Source organism: Dreissena polymorpha, chromosome 1, assembly GCF_020536995.1.
Source record: "Dreissena polymorpha isolate Duluth1 chromosome 1, UMN_Dpol_1.0, whole genome shotgun sequence".
Classification (NCBI taxonomy): Eukaryota; Metazoa; Mollusca; class Bivalvia; order Myida; family Dreissenidae; genus Dreissena; species Dreissena polymorpha.
In genome coordinates, this window is record NC_068355.1 from 104090889 (window position 1) to 104115294 (window position 24406).

Consider the following 24406-nt stretch of genomic DNA (forward strand, 5'->3'; position numbering starts at 1 on the left):
GCATGCCGATAAGCCATTTTGCCGATATCGGGCCGACGACGGGCCGATAAATAATTTTGCCGATATCGGGCCGATCAAATGCCGATGGGCAAGCCGATTGCGTCCCAACATCGTTTACGATATCGGCCCGATATAAAAACTATATCGGGCCGACGGCGGCCCGATATAGGTTTGCTGGCTGGGGTGTCGCCTTAATTTAATCAATGTAATAAAAAATTGATCGTCAACACTTATACTCGAAACATAATGATACACATTATTAAGATAATATGCTGCTGGTCCAAGTGTGTTCAAAATGAAAAAGAACTTCATGTAATTTTCGAGTCCAGTCTAGAAATGGACAGCTGGTTCATCATCGTCAAAATTGTGGATGCTAAATGCACGAGTAGTTGTTGTCTGGATTGCCGCATCTTCCATTTCACACTCTGTTTGTACAAATGAATCCATAAATGTCACCTTTCCATCTGCGATTGAGATTATTTGCTCGACACATTCCTGTTCGGACACAACTTCTTCGCTTGCACCCACATCAATATCAGAGGTAACAACGTCGATTTTGGTGGCAATGAACTCCGGTTCACAGCTTGTGTTTTCACCATACTGTTCCATATTTGTAAGATCTTCAAACAGCTTACGTTTCCGGTTTTCTCTTTCTAGACGACGTTCTTTTCTCTCCTGGTTCTTAGCAACAGTCGTCTTGTTCGTCCAGGAAAAATACTAGGGACAGCTGTTTTTCGCAGAGCCCGCTTACGTCGTTCATTGCCTGAAAAAAATAATGAAAAAAAAAAAGTATGCTAGAAACAAATGCATATATTAGTTCGCTGCAGTTTTAATGTTTAATGGATCACAGAATAAGTAAAAAGAAATGACAGAAAGAAACTCTGAGTGATTTATCATTATTGGTGTCAATAAAGTAAGTTTTAGAAACACCAAAATATAGTGTTACGTGAATAAACTCAATCTGTCAATATCACATAATTCATATTCAATAAATCTACAAAAACTATATATTTTGTAGAAGTACTGTCATTGTTGATACAGAATATATGGAAGGAAAAATAAGCCAAGAAACAAATGCATTTAGTATAAACATGTACACATTAACCATATCCATACACGGAAAAATGATACATGTGTAACGATTATCTAAAGGAGGGAAAATACAAATTCAGCATTACAAGCGCATGGTTTTATATTGATGACGTGTTTCAACTTGAATAGAAAAACAAACAACCTACCAGCATATGTAATTGTGTAGTAATCATCTTCGGTGAAGTGGTTTTCACACGTACGAGTATTCGGATGGAGTCCAGATTTCGAACTTTGTTTTCATCCGTCGAATAGCTTGTACCCATGCTGCTTGACGTTGTTTTTCTTTCGGGAACTTGTGTCGACCTTTTCGTGAACAAAATGGAACGCAACATGTGGTTTGAGGCATTATTTTATGTTTCTATTGTCAAGCTGTCAAACGCATCGCTGGATAACAATGGCGATAATCTAATGATAAAATCCGAACATATCCGCATAGAAGGACCTACTCGACCAGAGCGCCACCTATATTGGAAAACAGGGGTCATTACTCACTTAAGTCGCTCATTCCACCTCTTTTTGCCAACCAGTGGGCGGAGTCTAAACTTTGCAGGTGCGTGTGACGTCACGCGTAACTCGTCTTAGACGAGTTTCTGTAATTGTTTACAATCGGGATTTTCCGCGCATGCGCGCTAACTTGTTGGCAAAACACTGGTTACAGTCACGTAAAACATGTATAAAGGGCCTTTGTTTAGTCAATTAAACGATAAAAAATCCGAAATAAACATTACAACTCTTAAAACAATAGTGCAAATATATCATATTTAGTACCAATAAATGTATATTCATATATATAATTTCCTCTTTATAAAAATACAAATTAGTTATTAGCATCAGAGTAAACGTGGTCGGAAGACTAATACTGACAATACCACACAACAAAACAATAAATTAGCCGTATTCTTTTTTATAGCAAGACTTTACTTAAAAAATGATATTTCAAAACTTATAAAACATATATTAATTTGATTATAACTATAAACGGTGTGGATATTGTTATTGCCCATCAGCGATCGAAAGTGTATTATAAGAGGCGCATTTAATCAATTAAAAAACAAAGCCATAAAAAACCGGAATACATTACAATCGTTAAATGTTGTGGTAATTTTCTTTTCCATAGAATGACATTTCGTTTCGTTTCCATTGAATTATAATATTAATAAATTTTAATATACAAATGGAAATAAAACCTGCATCTTGTGCAAATTGAACTGTCTTTGCATGTATATTGAAGTCTCTTAACAGGTAATAAGGAGTGATACATGTAACAATCTAGCATTTTATGATAAATATATATTTTTATTTGATTTATTTTACGCAAATATTGTTTATCCATTGTGATTGCTTGGTTTCATGATGGTGTTACGTGCACTGCAAGAACGTACAATCTTTACACTAAAATTGCCGAGTTTACGTTTGCCGGTACCCGCGTTAAATACATCATTTGTGTAGCAGTACTATTGAACAATATTTTAAATTTAAAGTTATAAAGCACTGTATTATTAATCCGTTTCGGACAAATATCTTCCTTTTTTAATATGTTAAATTATTTATTAAAGCAAATGTTACGTATTTTGGCTTTAATATTTGGCTTGCTCAATATGCCAAGAGATGACATGGAGGTATCCTAAAGTCTGCCACATGTGGTCTATGCAGGGACCCAATTAAAGCATAGGTTCCTATGTTTATGACACCGGCATGTTTTCTGTGTAATTGTCTGGGCAGTCTCCGATCATAACGAGAAAATATGCTTGTGACGAACAACGGTGCAATTAAACACCAGGTTAAAAATGCTGAAACAAAAGTGTCAAAATTGGTGTGCACAACTAAATAAAACAATTAGATTTATGAATTTATTTGTTGTGTAACAAGGTAAGTTTGTACAGATAAATTAAGGTTAAAATCAGTTGCTATATGCTGCGAACAAAAATATTTGTTGTTTGTTTTCATCCTTATTTGTGTTCTTTCATTAAATTTAATTTATTCTAAAAGAATTTCCATTTCTGAAATGTTGTATCTAAAATGGACGTGAAGATGCGTTTAGTAGAGATTTTTTTACATTCGGGATTTTCCGCACATGCGCGCTTAACTGGTTGGCAAAAACACTGGTTACAGTCACGTAAAACATGTATAAAGGGCTTTTGTTTAGTCAATTAAACGATAAAAAATCCGAAATAAACATTTCAACTCTTAAACAATAGTACAAATATATCATATTTAGTACCAATAAATGTTTATTCATATATATATAATTTCCTCTTTTTAAAAATACAAATTATGTATTAGCATCAGTAAACGTGGTCAGAAGACTAATTACTGACAATACCACACAACAAAACAATAAATTAGCCGTATTCTTTTTTATAGTTAGACTTTAAAAAATAATATTTCAAAACTTATAAAACATATATAAATTTGATTATAACTATAAACGGTGTGGATATTGTTATTGCTCGTCAACGATCGAAAGTGTATTATAAGAGGCGCATTTAATCAATTATAAAACAAAGCCATAAAAAACGGAATACATTACAATCGTTAAATGTTGTGTTAATTTTCTTTTCCGTAGAATGACATTTCGTTTCGTTTCCATTGAATTACAATATTAATAAATTTTAATATATAAATGGAAATAAAACCTGCATCTTGTGCAAGTTGAACTGTCTTTGCATGTATATTGAAGTCTCTTAACAAGTAATAAGGAGTGATACATGTAACAATCTAGCATTTTATGATAAATATATATATTTATTTAATTTATTTTACGCAAATATTGTTTATCCATTGTGATTGCTTGGTTTCATGATGGTGTTACGTGCACTGCAAGAACGTACAATCTTCACACTAAATTGCCGAGTTTACATTTGCCGGTACCCGCGTTAAATACATCAATTGTGTAGCAGTTCTATTGAACACTATTTTAAATTTAAAGTTATAAAGCACTGTATTATTAATCCGTTTCGGACAAAAATCTTGTTTTTTTAATATGTTAAATTATTTATTAAAGCAAATGTTACGTATTTTGGCTTTAATATTTGGCTTGCTCAATATGACTGCTCAATATGCCAAGAGATGACATGGAGGTATCCTAAAGTCTGCCACATGTGGTCTATGAAGGGACCCAATTAAAGTATAGGTCCCTATGTTTATGACACCGGCATGTTTTCTGTGTAATTGTCTGGGCAGTCTCCGATCATAACGAGATAGTATGCTTGTGACGAACAACGGTGCAATTAAACACCTGGTTAAAAATGCTGAAACAAAAGTGTCAAAATTGGTGTGCACAATTAAATACAACAATTAGATTTATGAATTTATTTGTTGTGTAACAAGGTAAGTTTGTACAGATATATTAAGGTTAAAATCAGTTACTATATGTTGCGAACAAAAAGCGATCTATTTGTTGTTTGTTTTCATCCTTATTTGTGTTTTTTTCATTAAATTTAATTTATTCTAAAAGAATTTCCATTTCTGAAATTTTGTATCTAAAATGGACGTGAAGATGCGTTTAGTAGAGATGTTTGTGGTAACCACATACCGAGCTCGTAGATAGTGTACGTTCCACTCCAGAGCTCGTTTTTAGTAAAAATAAATAATAACAACAATATAATCGTTCCAAAAATGAATTTCCACGCATACTTATGTTTTATTCAGACATAATAGTAAAATTATATTTGATACAGTTCATGATTATCAATAAAAACGATGATTATGTCAACCTTCTCTATATGAGCTTATATGAATTCCACCTCTTTTTGCCAACCAGTGGGCGGAGTCTAAACTTTGCAGGTGCGTGTGACGTCACGCGTAACTCGTCTTAGACGAGTTAATTGTTATTGTTTACATTCGGGATTTTCCGCGCATGCGCGCTAACTGGTTGGCAAAAACATTGGTTACAGTCACGTAAAACATGTATAAAGGGCTTTTGTTTAGTCAATTAAACCATAAAAAATCCGAAATAAACATAACAACTCTTAAAACAATAGTGCAAATATATCATATTTATAGTACCAATAAATGTATATTCATATATATAATTTCCTCTTTATAAAAATACAAATTAGTTATTAGCATCAGAGTAAACGTGATCGGAAGACTAATACTGACAATACCACACAACAAAACAATAAATTAGCCGTATTCATTTTTATAGTAAGACTTTAAACAAGGGCTGTTTGTAAAACATGCATGCCCCCCATATGGGCTCTCAGTTGTAGTGACAGCCATTTTGTAAATATGTTGTTTTGTCACTGTGACCTTGACCTTTGACCTAGTGACCTGAAAATCAATAGGGGTCATCTGCCAGTCATGATCAATGTACCGATGAAGTTTCATGATCCTAGGCATAAGCGTTTTTGAGTTATCATCCGGAAACCATTTTACTATTTCGGGTCACCGTGACCTTGACCTTTGACCTAGTGACCTGAAAATCAATAGGGGTCATCTGCCAGTCATGATCAAACTACCTATCAAGTTTCATTGTCCTAGGCATAAGGGTTTTTGAGTTATCATCCGGAAACCATTTTACTATTTCGGGTCACCGTGACCTTGACCTTTGACCTTGTGACCTGAAAATCAAAAGGGGTCATCTGCGAGTCATGATCAATCTACCAATCAAGTTTCATGATCCTAGGCATAAGCGTTTTTGAATTATCATCCGGAAACCATTTTAATATTTCGGGTCACCGTGACCTTGACCTTTGAGGTAGTGACCTCAAAATCGATAGGGGTCATCTGCGAGTCATGGTCAATCTACCTATCAAGTTTCATGATTCTAGGCATAAGCGTTCTTGAGTTATCATCCGGAAACCATTTTACTATTTCGGGGCACCGTGACCTTGACCTTTGACCTAGTGACCTGAAAATCAATAGGGGTCATCTGCGAGTCATGATCAATCTACCTATCAAGTTTCATGATCCTAGGCATAAGTGTTCTTGAATTATCATTTGAAAACTATTTTACTATTTCGGGTCAGTGACCTTGACCTTTGACCTAGTGACCTCAAAATCAATATGGGTCATCTGCGAGTCATGATCAATGTACCTATGAAGTTTCATGATCTTAGGGTTAAGCGTTCTTGAGTTATCATCAGGAAACCACCTGTTTAGTCAATTAAACGATAAAAAATCCGAAATAAACATTACGACTCTTAAACAATAGTGCAAATATATCATATTTATTACCAATAGATGTATATTCATATATATAATTTCCTCTTTATAAAAATACAAATTAGTTATTAGCATCAGTAAACGTGGTTGGAAGACTAATTACTGACAATACCACACAACAAAACAATAAATTAGCCATATTCTTTTTTATCGTTAAGACTTTAAAAAAATAATATTTCAAAACTTATAAAACATACATTAATTTGATTATAACTATAAACGGTGTGGATATTGTAATTGCGCATCATCGATCGAAAGTGTATTATAAGAGGCGCATTTAATCAATTATAAAACAAAGCCATAAAAAACGGAATACATTTGTTCCGCCGCAATGCAGACAGATTAACCCGTTGACAAAAACAACACACGCAAGTCGCTTTGGTAGTGTGTTTCCACGTCATAAAGGGTAAAAAGCTACAACAGAAATAAAAAAGACATTCAATGACCTGAATATATCATAAGATGTACTTAATGTTTCACCATAACATCATTATCATCGTGAAAATAAGACACATGTAATTCGCATAACGTTTTAAATGACTATATGGCCTTCCGTAGTTTTAGCAAACGAACAAATGGAACTGGCCTATTGTGAATCAATTTCCAAATTTACAGCATAGAAAATGAATGAAATCAATGCCACAACAATACACATATTGTAAAATGCACTTACATCGTGAGGGAGAAGCAGTTTAAACAAATTTCGTTGACTTTAACAACCCGGGAAAAACTGTGTTTATAATGACAATATTACTACTAAGGGACACAACTTCTCAATTAGAATGCACACAAACTACGCCGCACAATAAAATCACAAAGCGTATGCAGCACACTACCCGTCTGATGTCTACCTGACATCACTATTTACTTACTACAAAATAGTATAGCAAATCTAATCAAGTTCAAACATTGCAGGAATGTACAAAAATGATTACAAACAGCATTACAAAAATACATTCAAACAAAACTAGACATCCAGCCAATAACAACGATATACGAAAAGGCACTTTGTATGAAATGGGCATAAATAATGTCATATTGGGCAAAACAGTTACGTTGGTTCAAACTTCTATCCACGTTATGCAATACAAAACGTGTGTATCAACTGAACTATTCCACAAGTAGAACTAATTCCTAAATGGGACGAGTATAGGTCACAATCTTATTGTCAATACAAGCGCGAACTTCTGCTTTGCAAACAAGTCCATCTTCACTTTTGATCGCATTCACGATAACTGCAAGAGGCCAATATTTCCTATGGGACTGTTGGTTCTTCATCAGGACGACGTCACATTCCTTTAAGTTCGGTTGATGTTCGTGCCACTTACGACGAGTCTGCATATTCTGGAGATTACCCTCGCGCCAACGTTTCCAGAAAATGTCAGATAGGCATTGAACATGTTTCCATGACGCTCTGTACATGTCCTTCTAATTAAAGCTATCAAAGTTCACTGTCTCGTTGTCCTGCTTCCAAGTCAAGAGCGAGGCCGGTGTGAGTATAGTAGGATCATTAGGATCAATGGACACAGTCATGATTGGCCTGGAGTTGATGATTGCGCATGCTTCAGCCAAAAATGTCGTTGAGACATCGTGTGTCAAACCTTTTTTCTCTTCCAGGAACATCGCATCTAAAATCCTTCGCGTGATTCCAATCATACGTTCCCAAACCCCTCCCATGTGAGAAGAGTGCGGGGCGTTGAAGATCCATGTTGACCCACTGTCGTACAAGTGTTTCTTCATGATGGGATCCTTAACATTGATCGTCTCAATCTTCAATTCGTCCGCTGCGCCAACAAAGTAAGTGCCTCTGTCAGAGCGATACACCTTAACAGGTCCACGGATCGAGACAAAGCGGCGTAGCGCATTGATAAACGCTGAGCTACTGATCTCTTCCACTACCTCGATGTGCACAGCCCGGGTGGTAAGGCATCTGAAGAGGATAGCCCATCTCTTGCTGTTGGCAGCACCTCCGCGTGTCTTCCTGGTGACAATCCCCCAAGGCCAAATGTGACCACGCCAACCGCTGAAAAGGGTTGGCCTGGGGTTACTCGATCAAGTGGTAAGTCAGCCATTTGTTGGTGTAGCATCGGTCCTCGAAGTCTTCTACACTTCACACAACCATGAATGACTGCGGAGACAGTTCGTTTGCTCCCCATTATCCAATAACCATTTCCTCGAAGGGCACCTTCTGTGATCAGTCTACCCTGGTGCTTCACTTTCTCCTGAAAGTAACTACAAGCAATGTCGCGATGTGACCTTTAGGTACAATAATTGGGTTGGTTTCAGACACACTGAGAAGTTTAGTGGCCTTGTTCAGCCGACCACCAACCCTCAGAAGACCGTAATCATCTATGAAAGGTGACAGGGTAAGTATCGTGCTATCTGTAGGCAAAGGCGTTTATCGTTGAAGACATTTGATTTCCCGTTCAAAGCTTTCATGTTGTACTTGTTTCAGTAAGATCATTTCCGACTCACGATGGCGGTCAACTGTCTTGTAGGACTCGCAATAATGCCAGCCATAGCATGAGCCTTCTCTTTTGAAGCTCTTTGCAATGTGTGTAAGGAATGAGATAGCTTTCCCAAGCACACTCCGACTCGAAAACCTTTCATAGCGCTTAGTGTCCAACCCCGAAATGTTAGTAGCCTTCACATGGACTTCACATCTAACCTCCTTGTCGAAGTCCGGGTCTACCATAGGAAACATCTTCGGTTCAATGCCTCGCATACACATCTCTTCTACTTCTGGTGAAGCGTGAAGCCAGACATCTAGTCGCGCCTCAATATCTGCAAGTGCGTAGCGCCTAGCACTGTCAGCAGGATTGAGGTGAGTTGGTACGTAGTTCCATTGCGCGGGATTTGTGCAACTGCGAATACGTTCTACTCGGTTCGCTACGTAGGTGTAAAAGCATCGAGTGTCATTCGCTATGTAGCCCAAGGTTACCTTGCTGTCGGTATAGAACTTTACAACCGATGGCTTTACATCCAAGTTTTCTGTCACTAATTCCCATAACTCAACCGCAAGGACCGCTCCACAGAGTTCCAGCCGAGGTATGGTGTGTCCCAATGTAGGCGCAAGCTTTGCCTTTCCAAGAACAAAGGCAAACCGCGAACAGCCATCCGTTGTTTTGGCACAGAGGTAGGTCACAGCAGAAATGGCCTTTTCTGACGCATCGCTGAAGATATGTAACTCGATATCTTCTGAAAGGTCAAGGAATCTATCCAGGTACAAACGTGGTACTTAAATGTTTCTGAACGACGTCAGTGACTGTGCCAATTGTTGCCAGGCTTCCTTGTGGTCTGGTGACAATGGCGAATCCCAATCAGTCACATTGGTCGTGGTCTCACGGAGCAATATCTTTCCCATGATGGTGAAAGGAGCCAAGAAACCCGGAGGGTCATAAATGCTATTGACCGTTGATAACAATCCTCGACGAGTGAACGGTTTGTCAAGTTCTGGTACGTCAAACACAAATGAGTCAGTTTGAAGATTCAACCCTAGTCCCAAACTTCTTGTGATTGGTAGGGTGTCAGTCTCGAGATCAAGTACTTTGAACTTTTTTCCAAGGTCTTCTGGCTTGAAAGCTTCCATGACTTCTTTGCTGTTAGAAGCTATTTTGTGCAGGTGAAGCTTTCCTTCTTCTTGTAAGACCTTCTGTGTTCTTTGCAACAGATCAATTGCTGCTTTAGCAGTGGACAGAGACGTCAATCCGTCGTCGACATAGAAATCTCTGCACACGAACTGCTTGACCTCAGAAGATCCAACATATTTCTTTACATTTCTAAGTCCATACGTCGCTACAGCGGGCGACGGTTTATTTCCGAAGACGTGTACGCACATGCGGTATTCAATAATAGGACGTTCTGGTTCGTTATCTTCATACCAGAAGAACCTTAGGTAGTCTCTGTGTTCTGGTTTCACGCGAAACTGGTAGAACATTTGTTCTATGTCAGCAGTGATCGCATATGCATTCTTTCGGAAGCGCATCAATATACCCAACAGACTGTTCACTAAATCTGGACCTGACAAAAGAACGTCGTTGAGGGAAAAACCCTTATAAGGCGCTGACGAGTCGAAAACTCACCTAATCTGAGCTGGTTTTTTCGGATGGTACACTCCGAAGAGTGGCAAGTACCAACACTCTGAAGTTTCAGCGAGAGTAGGGGCTTTTTCGGCAACACCGCTGTCAAGGATCTTCCCCATGAACGTGATCATATGATCCTTCTTCGTAGGATCGGTACCAATGGAACGATGGAGAGACTGGGCGCGTTTCATCGCTATGTCCCCTGTTGTTTGGCAACTCGGGTCTTAGATTACGAAACGGTAAAGGTGCTATCCAATGTCCATTAGAGGCTTTTTCGAATCCACTGTTCATCAGTAGAACAAACTTTCACCGAAAATCCGGTCTTATTATCATACTTAGTTCTCTTAAAGATCTCATCATCCAAGCCATTTTCCGTGTCACATATCTTAAAATTGTTTCTACACGGCTCACATATGGTTGACCGACCGTCTGTAAGCACATGAGTTTTCTTCACATTTAGCATGGTAGGTTTGTGGACCCTTCCAAGGCAAACCTCCCCAACTATAGCGCAACCAAGCTTCAATTTCTGAGCCATTGGGGTGTCCGGCGGTCCTACAATTTGGTTTTGAATCTGATGCGCCTCAATGAGATCACGACCAATAAGGAGTTGGATATTTGCTTCGTCATCCAACTCGGGTATGTGTTCGGCTATCCTTCTTAAGTGTGGGTAACACTTTGCCACTTCGGGAGTCGCAATTTCGGATCTTTCGTTTGGAATTTCTTCGCACTCTGTCATGGTTGGTAGTGCCAAATTATACGTTTTGTCCCATGACTGAACTGTGTATCCGTTCGCGCGTCTGCCAGACAAATGTACACTCCCGGAACACGACGCCAAGGTGTATGGCACTGAATCACTGCAGTCTCTAAATGTATCTAATAAACCGCCTTTCACTAATGTCCGGTTACTTTGACGTCGATTGTGGCATACACATTAAGGGTTAAAATCAGTTACTTTATGTTGCGAACAAAACACGATCTATTTAATACGAACGTTGATTGTTATTGTTTACATTTAGGTTTTTCCGCGCATGCGCATTGACTGGAGGGCAAAAACACTGGTTACAGTAACGTAAAGCATGTATCAAGGGCTTTTGTTTAGTCAATAATTCGATAACAAATGCGAAATAAAAATAAATATCTTTAAAAAAAAATAGTGCAAATATATTATATTTAGTACCAATAAATGTATATTCATATGCATATCGATCCCTCTCATAAAAAAAACGAAGTAGTTATAAGCATCAGAGTAAACGTGGTCGGATTACTAAATACTGACAATCCCACAAAGCAAAACAATGAACTAGCAATATTGTTTCTATGATATGGTAAAAAAAAATTATACACTTATTATTTATATTATAATTTTAAGTGGTATGGATAGTGGTTTTTTCATCAGCGATCGACCTTGTAAGAGGTGCATTTAATCAATTATCAAACAAAGCCAAAAACGGAATACATTACAATTTTACATGTTGTGGTTATATTCTTTTCCAATGAATAAATTTTCGTTTCGTTAACATTGAATGCCAATATTAATAAATTTGACGCGGAAAAAAACTTGAATATTATGCAAATTGAATTGTCTTTGCATGTATATTGAAATCTCTTTACTATTGACACGGAGTCCGTGCTAGTGATAATTATATAGTGATACAATTCTAGTATTCTATTATAAACACATCTATATATTTCATTTCTTTAACGCAAGTAATGTCTTTTTCACCAGATTGTGGTTGCTTCTTTTCATGATGGTATTTTGTACATGCACTGCATAACGTACAATCTTTACACGTACTAGCGAAGTTTACATTTGCCGGATCCTTTCATTGCGTAGCAGTAATACTGCACAATATATTATAGTTATTGAACACTGTATTATTATGATTCAATTAGCTGCCTAATATAATGCACTAGTTCCTGTTAATCCATTTCCGACAGATTTCGTCATTTTGTAATGTTAAAATATTTTACTGAAACAACAGTTTTCTTTTTTGGATTTCAAATTTGGCTTAATGATTTCTCAAAATGCCAAGAGATGTCATGAAGGTATCATAAATTGTGTTTTATGACCAGACAATCGTCTGCAACATGTGGTTTATGGCATGGACCCAATGTGCCTTGGTTTATGACACCCTGTTGTCTTTGTCTGGACGGTACGTCTCCGATCATAACGAGATAATCGATTTGAGATGAACAAAGGTGCAATTTAACACATATGCTGCAACACAGAGTGTCAAAATTGGTGTAACAATTAAATAAATCAATAACATTAATCGAGAAAATTTATTTAATGTGTAACAAGGTAAGTTATTTTAGCCATAAAAAGGTTACTACAGTTACTACATTCATATGTTGCTTACATAAAATCTATCTATTTGTTGTTTGTCTTCATCCTCATTTGTTTTCGTTCATTAAATCTATTTTATTCTGAAAGAATTACAATTTCTAAAAAAAAAATATACTTCAAATGGTCGCGAAGAAGTGCAAGTAGAGAAATTTTGTGGTAACCATATACCGTGCTCTGAAATGGTTTTCCATTCCCTAGTTCGTTTGAAGTAAAAACAAATAATAACAATATAATCCAAAAATAAATTTCCTTGCATGCTAATGTCTTTTCAGACATAATAAAGTTTATTATTTTTGATATTATGCATGATTATCAACAAAAACGTTGATTTTGTCAATGCAGTGCTATGTGATAGAGATTGAGATAAACCTTCTTTATATGCGCTTTTTGCCCTCCAGTAGAAACTCGGGTAATTTCGCAGGTGCGCGTGACGTCACTCGTCAACGTTCGTATTGTTGTTTGTTTTCATCCTTATTTGTGTTCTTTCATTAAACTTAATTTATTCTAAAAGAATTTCCATTTCTGAAATTTTGTATCTAAAATGGACGTGAAGATGCGTTTAGTAGAGTGTTTGTGGTAACCAAATACCGAGCTCGTAGACGTAGATAGTGTACGTTCCATTCCAGAGCTCGTTTTTAGTAAAAATAAATTATATCAACAATATAATTATAATGTTGTTCCAAAAATGAATTTCCACGCATACTTATGTTTTATTCAGACATAAATATTAAATTATATTTGATACAGTTCATGATTATCAATAAAAACGATGAATATGACCTTCTCTATATGCGCTTATATGAATTCCGAATTCCACCTCTTTTTGCCAACCAGTGGGCGGAGTCTAAACTTTGCAGGTGCGTGTGACGTCACGCGTTAACTCGTCTAGGTCATTAAATGAAAGTCAACTTGTAATCGGGTTTTCGGGTTTCAAGGAATACAAAATGATGTCAAATGCGAAAACAAGTTTGCTTGAGTGTCCAGTTTGCAAAACTAGGTAAAAATCAGTATTGAAGAAAGATTTTCAATTGCAAATGCTAAACTGCGGGTGCTGGACGTTTCGTGCCACTACCAGTTCGTGCCACTGATATTTGTGTAGGAGGGCATTGGACGTTTCGTCCCACTGATATATAAGCGGATAGGTGTGAATAATACCGTATAGGTGTGAATCATAACGGGTAACTTTCGCACCTTTGATTGTAACATCTGTTCAATGTTAAATCAACATTGTTTTATTTCAAGATTATTTATTCAGTTCAAAAGTATTCTGCGATTTCAAGATTTATTTTTAATTACATGAACAAAAATGTTTAAGAGTCAATTTACATGCTTCTTGTAATACATTAACAATATCTAGATTGATAACATAAATATATTCAAACATTTTCAATAAATTTACATTACCAGTATATTATTACAAGAAACGAAACAAGATTTACTATACTCTTTTATATTATACATTAACAATATCAAAAGGGAATGCATACATACATTTTAACAATATCTAGATTGATTACATAAATATATTAAAACATTTTCAATAAATTAACATTATATTCATTACACAGTTTGAATCATCATTAAAGCGGTGAGTTGTTTACTAATTGGTCCGAGTCGGTAATTCATTGTTTGCTAATAACTTAAAGGCACTTACCGCTAATTGATAGGTTGTGAGTCGATAGTAAAGCATAAGCTTTTCCTACAAGTAAAAGACCAACTTCATTTTATTAGGTCTTTATTGAATAAAATGTATTATTGTTCATTTGTGTTATATTATTATTTATGTATATAGTGCATACACATGAAGCATAAAAAATAACAGCACTTCATGTTTTATATTTTTTAAACATAATGAACTATGCACAAATATTTTTTTATTTTATTTTTACATACACATACCCGGTACACATGATGCATAAAAAATAACAACACTTTATGTTTTATATTTATTGAACATAACGAACTATGTACACATATTTGTATACTAACAATAAATCATTTTATTTTTGTTATTTATAATTATAATTGTTAACATTGTTGTAATTTTCTACATTAATGTACACCCCAATATCATTCACACCTATACGGCATTATTCACACCTATCTGCCTATATAGTATCAGTGGGACGAAACGTCTACCCCTTTTCCACACAAATATCAGTGGCACGAACTGGCAGTGGCACGAAACGTCCATAAACCCTAAACTGCACTTTCAGTTTTTGTTTTATTGGCTTCAAGCCTTCATTCAATAGTGACTTATACAGATCTTAAAAGTGTGACAATTTTAGCCTACCTCTTTACTACATAAAACAGCAAAAATTATCGAAGGCTCTGGGAGTCTGTTTATTCGGAATAGACTTTCCCTGTGCGTTTTTTTGACGGTTCTGCTCTGCCCATTTTAAAGGGGCCTTTTCACAGTTGTTGGCATGTTTTGAAGTTTGCCATTACATTTTAAAAGCTCCAGTAAAAAATAAAATTTAAAAAGGGAAAAAAAAGTAGCCCGCAGCAGGGCTCGAACCAGTGACCCCCGGCATCCTGAAGTAAAAACGCAATAGCCAAAAAAGCTATTCTGCCAAGCATACATAAGATCCGTATTTTATACATCATATAATCAGTCTTCGTAGTTTCACAAATTTAAACCCTTAACGACAACAACAGAACTCTCCAAATTATTCAATCGTTACGCGTTGCAACGCTTTATAATTTTTAGGTTTTTATATCGTCAAACGATGCATATAATGGCTATATTAGACCATGGCAAATGCTCAGTATTACTATTTTAAGTGAAAAATAGAAAAATATACATGTTTAATACTTCACTCTATATTTTAATATGTATTCCTGGACATTACAACAAAACCTGCATTAAAATCGCTAATGTTTTGCCTCATACTGGCGAGACTTAAACTCACTAAGCTGCATGTAGTAATCAGTTTCCTGTACACCGTTTCTCATAATAACGCCCCTTCTGCTTGGTTGCTTAGCTTTGTTACTATGCACATGTTCTTTTTATGTAAATAATTTTTTAATGGAAAAACAAAACTCTTGATCATGTTTCTAATTGGATAGACCTACTAATAAACCAAACACAAACTAACACAATTATGTGTAATCATAATATCAGTCTGGAATAAACATGGCCTATTTTCCAATGAAAACCGGAAATCATGAGAAAGATTGTTGTAATAGTCATTAATAAACAGTAAATAAATTAAAAATTCTAAAAATGGAAAAACATTTACTGTCCAGCACTTCTTGAAAGGTTTTGGCCAAAGGCACAATACAATGACGATGGCCGATTCTATGAAGGGATACACTATTTCTTTTACCCACAAAATCAAATCCATTTGAAAGTTGTATTAATTGCATGCTAAACAGTCTTTAACAAGCGCATGCATTTCACTTACCGGTATAGCTAGTTGATAACAAAAATTAACAACAACTGCAACACAACATCACATCAAAGGACACAAAAATGTAAATTTTATGATATTGACAAATTAAAGAAACTGCAAGATTGAATACTGACCAGGTTGATTCTCAATCTTGTTGTTATTAACAAAGATCTCGGCATTCTGTTTGAGCCTGTGAGAACAAAAACAAAGAAATCACTATCTAGACCTACACAGATTTTTAAAAGTTTCCATTTGCATGCAGGTGATATTGCAAATTTTAAAATGCACAATTTGAAACATATTATTTTGCTTATGATACCCTTTGATATCTTATCAAAAGCTGTACTACTTGATTTGTCATTTGTCTTTACTCCTCTTTCAGCCATGTGCCAATTAAAAGTCCCATTGAAAATGGTGTTTGTGCTTCAACATGTTTGTACTGTGGGCACTTCTTCAAGTTCAAGGTCACCACTCCTGTAAGGTCAGAGGTCATTTTAAAAGTAAATGGCAAAGAATATACAGGTATGTTTTGATACATGTCTATTAATATCAAGCCAATTTATCAAATTTTGCCCAAAAAGCTTTCCCTTTGATTTGTGAGAAAGTGCAACATCATAAAAGAAAATATAAGTGCACAATCATTTCTAATTTATCATGTTAATAAGCAACCTGGCAGTTTTTCTCAGCTTTTAGCTCACCTTTTGTCTGCTGTTATTCGTTAAAAATTGTTGTACCTTGCAAACATTTACCCCATGAACACTTAACTCCAGTCCAAATTTATTAGACAGTCTTTATCATGTCTTTTCACAAAATTGTGTCCCACTGATATTTTTGCAGAGTTTGAAACTGGGCTCAGTGATTTTTTTTGCTTTAATTTGTTACAGCCTGTGCCATTTGAATTGGGAAAATTAGCGCGATAAACCGTGAAATTGGGAAAAATAGCGCGATTAACCATGAAATTGGGAAAAATTAAGCATTATGAATAGGATTATAAGTAACAGAAGTGATATTTTTTTTAAGTGCATGTTCAGGGAGTTTTCTTGAAAAGGAGTCTGGTCAAATTGGGATTTTTTTTAATCAATAAAAGTGGCAAGTTTGGGAATGATTTATGGGCAAAAATGACCCAATTCAAGTTATTTATTTTGTAAGATGTTGAAAAAAAAATTATTGAGACCTAGATTTAAGAAATCATTATTAAGTTATATGAGACTTCTTTCTAAAAAAAAAAAAAAAAAAATTTTTTTTTTTTTTTTGGAAGTTGGGCTTTTTTTGGGAAATTTTGGTCAGATTTTTGGGAAAAAACGTGTATTTTTGCGATTGGGAAGCAGCCGAAAATCGGCTGTAAATTTGAGCAAAAAAAATCACTGGGGCTACTTATGTCACCACATCAAACTTAAGAAAATTTGTATGAAAAGTCTACAGGCCAAATTTATAGAACAATCTGCATTGAACTTTGTCAGCAAATTTACCCCAATTAATTTCTCTGCCTAGTTAAAAAGTAAGTAATGTGGGATTAAAAACAAGGTCTTTAGGTCAAATTTAAGATAATGCTTGTTAATACTAGAGGTCATGTTTATTGCCCAGTCTTTATAAAGATTGGTCAGAATATTGTCCCCATGATATCTGGGCCAATATGGAAATTTATTTCCATACATTCTAAAACTAGGTCGCTAGGTCCAATTAAAGAAAAAAGTGAACACTATGGAAGTCAAATTAAAAAAAGGAGCTTGTAAACACTGTTGAGGCCTCATTTGTTCCCCAATCTTTATGAAACTTGGTGAGGTTATTTATCCCACTGATATCTTGGCAAAGATTCATACTGGGTTATGTGGGGCAAAACCTAGGTTACTGGCTTAAATTAAAGAAAAAGTGTATTAACACTCTTGAGTTAACATTTATGGCCCAATCTTCAAGAAACTTTGTCTGAACATTTGTTCCCAAGGATGTCTTGACCTAGATCAAAACTGGTTCATTTGTAATCAAATACTATGTTAATTAAAGATAATGCTTGTGCTCTAGAGCCCACTTTTTTTCCTTATCATCATTAATCTTTAAATGTTTGTTTCAAATTTTGACAATTGTAGTACAACATTTTGATTTTCTTCCCTTTCTTCTCATATTTTCTATTGTCATTGCATTCTACATGCAATGTATGTTCGGAAATCAAACACTAGATCTCTCAATGTTAAAGCCTATGCTTTACCTCTACACCGCTAACTTTTCACATAATCGTAGTATAACAATTCAATTCTGAATTATGTCCCTTGAATAATCCAACATGTGCTGAAGTAATGTGGTCAGCTCTCTCTTTCCAATAGTTTTAATCGTCTATATGATTCTCAAACATGTTCAGTGAAAGCCAGACCCTTAAACAAGGGTATAATTTGACAAGTTGGCACTCTTATTTAGTCAAAATCATCAATGCCAAGGTTTTGAACCAAAGTTGCATTTTGTAAATCTTCATTTTTAACACAAATTTAAATCAGAGGTGAAAACTATTTTATGTTTGAAAAGTGGTTTCATATTGTTTAATTAAGTCACTTTCCATCTGTTTGTTTAAATCACTTTTTTGTTGGCATTTTTTATCAGCACATGTCAATAATTATTATTATGTAGGTGTTTACAAAGAATTTCATTTGCAACATGTAGTATACATTACAACTCGACTTGTAAAATAAAAAGATTCATAATTGATGACCAGATCTCCAAGAGTTTAATTATGCCCCCTTCGAAGAAGAGGGGGTATATTGCTTTGCACATGTCGGTCGGTCGGTCCGTCCACCAGGTGGTTTCCGGATGATAACTCAAGAACGCTTGGGCCTAGGATCATGAAACTTCATAGGTACATTGATCATGACTCGCAGATGACCCCTAGGTCAAAGGTCAAGGTCACGGTGACCCGAAATAGTAAACTGGTTTCCGGATGATAACTCAAGAACGCTTAGGCCTAGGATCATGAAACTTGATAGGTAGATTGATCATGACTCGCAGATGACCCCTAATGATTTTCAGGTCACTAGGTCAAAGGTCAAGGTCACAGTGACCCGAAAAAGTAAAATGGTTTCCGGATGATAACTCAAGAACGCTTAGGTCTAGGATCATGAAACTTCGTAGGTAAATTGATAATGGCTGGCAAATAACCCCTATTGATTTTCAGGTCACTAGGTCAAAGGTCAAGGTCACGGTGACCGGAAATAGTAAAATGGTTTCCAGATGATAACTCAAGAAGGCTTATGCCTAGGATCATGAAACTTCATAGGTACATTGATCATGACTCGCAGATGACCCCTATTGATTTTCAGGTCACTAGGTCAAAGGTCAAGGTGACGGTGACCCGAAATAGTAAAATGGTTTCCTGATGATAACTCAAGAACGCTTATGCCTAGGATCATGAAACTTGATAGGTAGATTGATCATGACTCAAAGTTGACCCCTATTGATTTTCAGGTCACTAGGTCAAAGGTTAAGGTCACAGTGACAAAAAACATATTCACACAATGACTGTCATTACAACGGAGAGCCCATATGGGGGGCATGCATGTTTTACAAACAGCCCTTGTTGAACTACTTCTTTTTACACAAGGATTATACTGCATTATATTAAATTATATCTATTTATATTAGCTTAGTTGTATAAAAAGCAATAGGCTTATTATGGAAATGAAGCCCATATTGTTGGAAGGAATTAGTACTTGAAGTCTTTGGAAAGAATAGCAGAATGTTCCTTTATTGGGGATCAATCTGGGCACCTCTTACTTGGAAAGCAGTATCCATTTTCACCAAGCCATTGCGCCTCTGTAATGTACCATTGACAATACAAGTGCTATATACATATTAACGTTTTATACACAGTTGACAAGTCCCTTGATCCTGCCACATCCCTGAATGAGTTCCTACGGGACAAGCGTATCTCCATGGGAACAAAGTACATGTGCAAGGAGGGAGGCTGTGGTGTCTGCGTTGTTATGGCAGCATCGGTCAACCCGTCTACCAATGATATAGAAAGGAAAGCTATCAACTCAGTATGTTTGAGCTTTTGAGTTGATTTATTTTGCATAAAAGCATTTGCATGTTTATAATCCATTAAAATATTTTGTCAAACAACCTCGCACAGTAAGAAAGGGCAAACAGTTTATGTTCATCTACTTGATAATTAACCATGATAGTTTAAGCTTAAGAAGAGATCTTATTTGTGTCTTGTTCTGTGCAATTGTATAAAGTGTCATCCCAGATTCGCCTGTAAATTGATTTTTGCTAAGAGGAGACTTTCTGTAAACAAAAAATACCATAAAATCGGAAACTGCTGTCCCTGATTAGCCTGTGCTGACTTCAGAGGCTAATCTGTGGCAACGCTTTACGCACATGCATTAAACCATTTTTCACAGAGCGCGGCCCATTTGTTATATGTTTAGCCATTCTAAAAGCTAGGCCTTTAAAGGACTATCGTAAAAAATAGGCTTCGTAATAAAACACAAAGTTTGTTTGATGTATTTAGTCCTTGTAGGTATTATTTAAGAAAATTTATCCCCGCATGTTGACATTTGATCTTGTAATTTTGAGTACAAAACCTATAAGAAAACAGTTTTCTTTATGTATTTTTTTTAGAACTACACTGTAACTCCAATATAGCGCGGTCAATGGGGTCCAAGCCGCGAAACAGTGTTATAACGGATCCGCGTTATAGGTTTTGAGCTCATTTACTGCAGGCGCAATAAAAAAAAACAGGTATAGAATAGCCTATAATATAGGTCATGTATATTGCCATGCTGTGTTGACGCAAATACATGCATATAAACCGAATCGTATCGATAACAGTATACATACCGCTTTTCTCATGTGCACATTTATCCGATAATCCAATAAAATTACAACATCACTTAAAAAATAATAATCTTGAACATTAATGACGAAATATGTTTAAGAAATTCGTAAACACAACTGTACGCATATATGCCATTTTCAGAAGTGTTAAAGAGTACAGTGCATTATGGGGCAGTGCTTTCATTGGACGAGCGACTTTAAATTTAGATTGAATGCAATACGACTCATGTACAAAAAAATGTTTTATTGCGTCATACGCATGCAAAAAACGTGTTTCCCGGGGACTTTCTGATACCGCAAGAATGAAAGTGAAACTCTGTGAGCAATTACCGGTACACTGCGTTCGCATGTAAATAAATCGTCTGCATTATTAATTTCTTATAAACGAACTGAAAGATTAAATGACATAATACTAGAATGATAATGAAATGACAGAAAAAGTTGTTTTACAGTAGGCAGAATATTTCACAGCCGCTCATTTAATATAGTCAAACTGCAACCATATCAAAGTAAGAATGTTTCAATCGTTTTGAATTACTTTAATGGTATAACTATCCCGCTTGCACTTAACTTATGGAAATTATCGCACTGAACCGCTCTGATGAGGAATACATGTAATAAACACTGACACGCGAGTTTTTCACACCTTTATTGACATTACACCACAGATTAACACCAATAAGCTGTCGGTGTTGTTTAACCTCGAGGCGATTATAATCGGTTCAACGGACGGTTGAATAAAGCAATCAACATGTGATTGCCACCATCTTTGAATTGTCTGAAAATACATGAAGTTGCATAATACGGATTTGAAACAGAAATCAAATGGAAGGTTGGAAAAAAAATGGGATCCAAGCACCCTCCGCGTTATATTGGATTCAGCGTTATAACGGAGCGCGTTGTATTTCCTGATAATAACATCCACATTTATATACTTCACAATTGATATAATTTAATGATTTTTTTTTTAAAGCCTGCTTTTAATTGAATCTCAACAAAAATGTTCTTTAGATATCACCATGAGTGACGACCCTTTAAAGCTAATGGTTAAGGCACAAAACTCTTTGACAAAAAGAATTGGGGTTAATATGCCCTCAAGTATTTAACCTTCTCTGAAGTCATGGTTAAAGTAAATAGCTGATTACTGGGTACTCGTTATACTTTGAATTAAGAATTTGTTTGTTGTGACACGCAGCGCTCTTACAAAAAAAAAATGGGTTTTGCCACCACTTTTTTTAGCTCACCTGATTGCTCAGGTGAGCTTTTCTGACCGGTCTTTGTCCGTCGTATGTCCGTCCGTCCCTCCGTAAACATTTGCTCGTAAACACTCTAGAGGCCACATTTCTTGTCCCATCTTCATGAAACTTGTTCAAAAGCTTTGCCCCAATAAAATCTCGGCCGAGTTCGAAACTGGGTTGTGCCTGGTCAAAAACTAGGTCACTAGGTCAAAAAAAAGAAAAACCTTGTAAACACTGTAGAAGTCACATTTTATGTTAAATCTTCATGTAACTTTGTCAAAATGTTTGTCTTAATGATATCTTGATTGAGTTCAAAAGTGGTTCCTGTGTGTTGAAAAACATGGCTGCCAGTGGACGGGGCAGTTTTCCTCATTTGGCTATAGAGAAACCTTGTAAACACTCTAGAAGTCACAATTTTTGCCCAATCATCATGAAAGTTGGTCAAAACATTAGTTTTTATTGATTTCTTGGAGGAGTTCGAAAATGGTCCAGATTGGTGAAAAAACATGGCCGCCAGGGGGCGGGGCAGTTCTCTATATGTATATAGTGAAAACATGGGAACACTCTAGAAGTCACATTTTTGGTCCAATATTCATGAAATTTGGTCAGAACATGTGTTTTTTGGATATGACAGTTGAGTTCCAAAATGGTTCGGATCGGTGAAAAAGCATGGCCGCTGGGGGGGGGGGGGGTCATTTTCCTTATATTTATATAGTAATAACAGCTTTTGAACACTATATAGATTATCATGTCAAGGGAAGTAACTGCAAATGAAAAATTATGTTGCAATGACAGAGTTGTCTCCCTTTTTAAAATATTTGTTTTAAGCCCAAGAAGATTAAGTGGAATTAATTATAAATGATAGATTTACATTCTGGAAGATAGCAAACTTTTGAATATTATTTTTATTGTTTGATGATTCTGTACAATATGGCATTCTTTTGTCAAACAATTAAAGCGATACTATACGATTTTTAGATGGTCGCTTAGCGACCGTCTAAGGTGGTTAGTCTAAAATTCAGGTCGATACGCCTTAGCTACTAGGAGCCCAATACCCGCTTACTACGCATATCCGCGCGAGAAAGAGTTGTATAATTTATGCAAGAGATTTGAGTTCTCCAATTATATTCATTCACAAATGGAAACATGATATTAATATCGTGTTAAATGCAATAGTTTCGAACGGTGCTTTTATAGAAAAGAATCAATAAACAATGATCGTATTGTACGTGTCGTGGAGGAGATTGTTTATGAATGAATAAAATAGTTTACTTTCTGCAGCATCTTCATGAGGTAGTATTTTTGCTCAGTCCATTCATGATATGAGGCTATTAATAGATGCACCTGTCGATAAACGAAGAAAAGTCCACGGGCGATAACAACGCAATAGGTTACGCTCTCACATACATCTCAATGACGAAGTACAGGTCGTAAATTGAGGCTATTAATAGATTCAGGGAAAAGTTAACGCTTATTTATATTCTCAATTTGTAAAACGTTGAACATAAGTTCAACAATAACTTCAGCGATACAATAGACAAAAACAAAAAAATGTTTCATAATCGCTAAACCCGAATATAACAAACAATTTATAATAATAATCCGGAAAACGTTCTTTGGTTCTCAACAGATAGCGGCGATCTTTTGTATTTACGGGTGCTAGCAACGCAATAGTAGAAGGTTAGTAGAAGGTTTAGCTTGTTTATATTCACAGTTCTCAATACATAGACAGTTGGATATGAGTTCATCACTTTCTACAGGCATACTATAGGCAACCTCGAAAATGCTTTATAATCGCTTAAACCGAAAACAACTAAATATATTATATTAAATATATTTATTACAATAAATATCTTTTAAAAATGTAGTCGGCGTATACGCTGACTTTGAAATAAAGTTTGCAATTTACTTTTCTAAATAAATAAATACAATTAAACAAAAGTTAAACTATTGTGTTGTGTTTTTCACTTGTAAGTTGCATATTCACCGCAAGAAATGTGTGTTAGCATTATCTAATCACACATTAGTGCGAGTAGATAGAAAATAAACAACGGGAGAGCACTGCATATGTGTCCTCATATGCCTTGTTATGAGTATCTTTCTTCACTATCGAAATATATCGTATGTTGATATTTGATTGAAACGAAGTTTTCTTTCGACACATTTAAATCACACATCAATAGCGCTGTCATCCGAAAATGGATCTTATGCGTTTCGGCAGGCGTTTGTTAAACCCAACATGTGCTTTTGCGCAGTCAGGCC

The 24406-nt window shown here is 35.8% G+C and overlaps 1 protein-coding gene across 6 annotated transcripts in view; it reads left to right on the top strand.

Annotated features, from left to right (window-relative positions):
• Positions 1–13539: 13539 nt before the first annotated feature.
• The window catches only part of LOC127865162 (uncharacterized), a 120717-nt gene continuing 109850 nt past the window's right edge, over positions 13540–24406 (top strand). For 4 of the 6 annotated variants that reach the window (XR_008042511.1, XM_052405077.1, XM_052405076.1 and 1 more), the window contains exons 1-3: positions 13553–13687; positions 16468–16607; positions 19938–20107. Coding sequence is in view for 4 of the 6 variants with exons in the window: in XM_052405077.1 (XP_052261037.1) it covers positions 13635–13687; positions 16468–16607; positions 19938–20107 (363 nt within the window). In the remaining 2 variants the exon portion in view is untranslated. Of the gene's footprint in view, positions 13688–16467; positions 16608–19937; positions 20112–24406 lie in introns of those variants that run through there. The other 2 variants (XM_052405078.1, XM_052405079.1) reach the window with 2 other exon arrangements.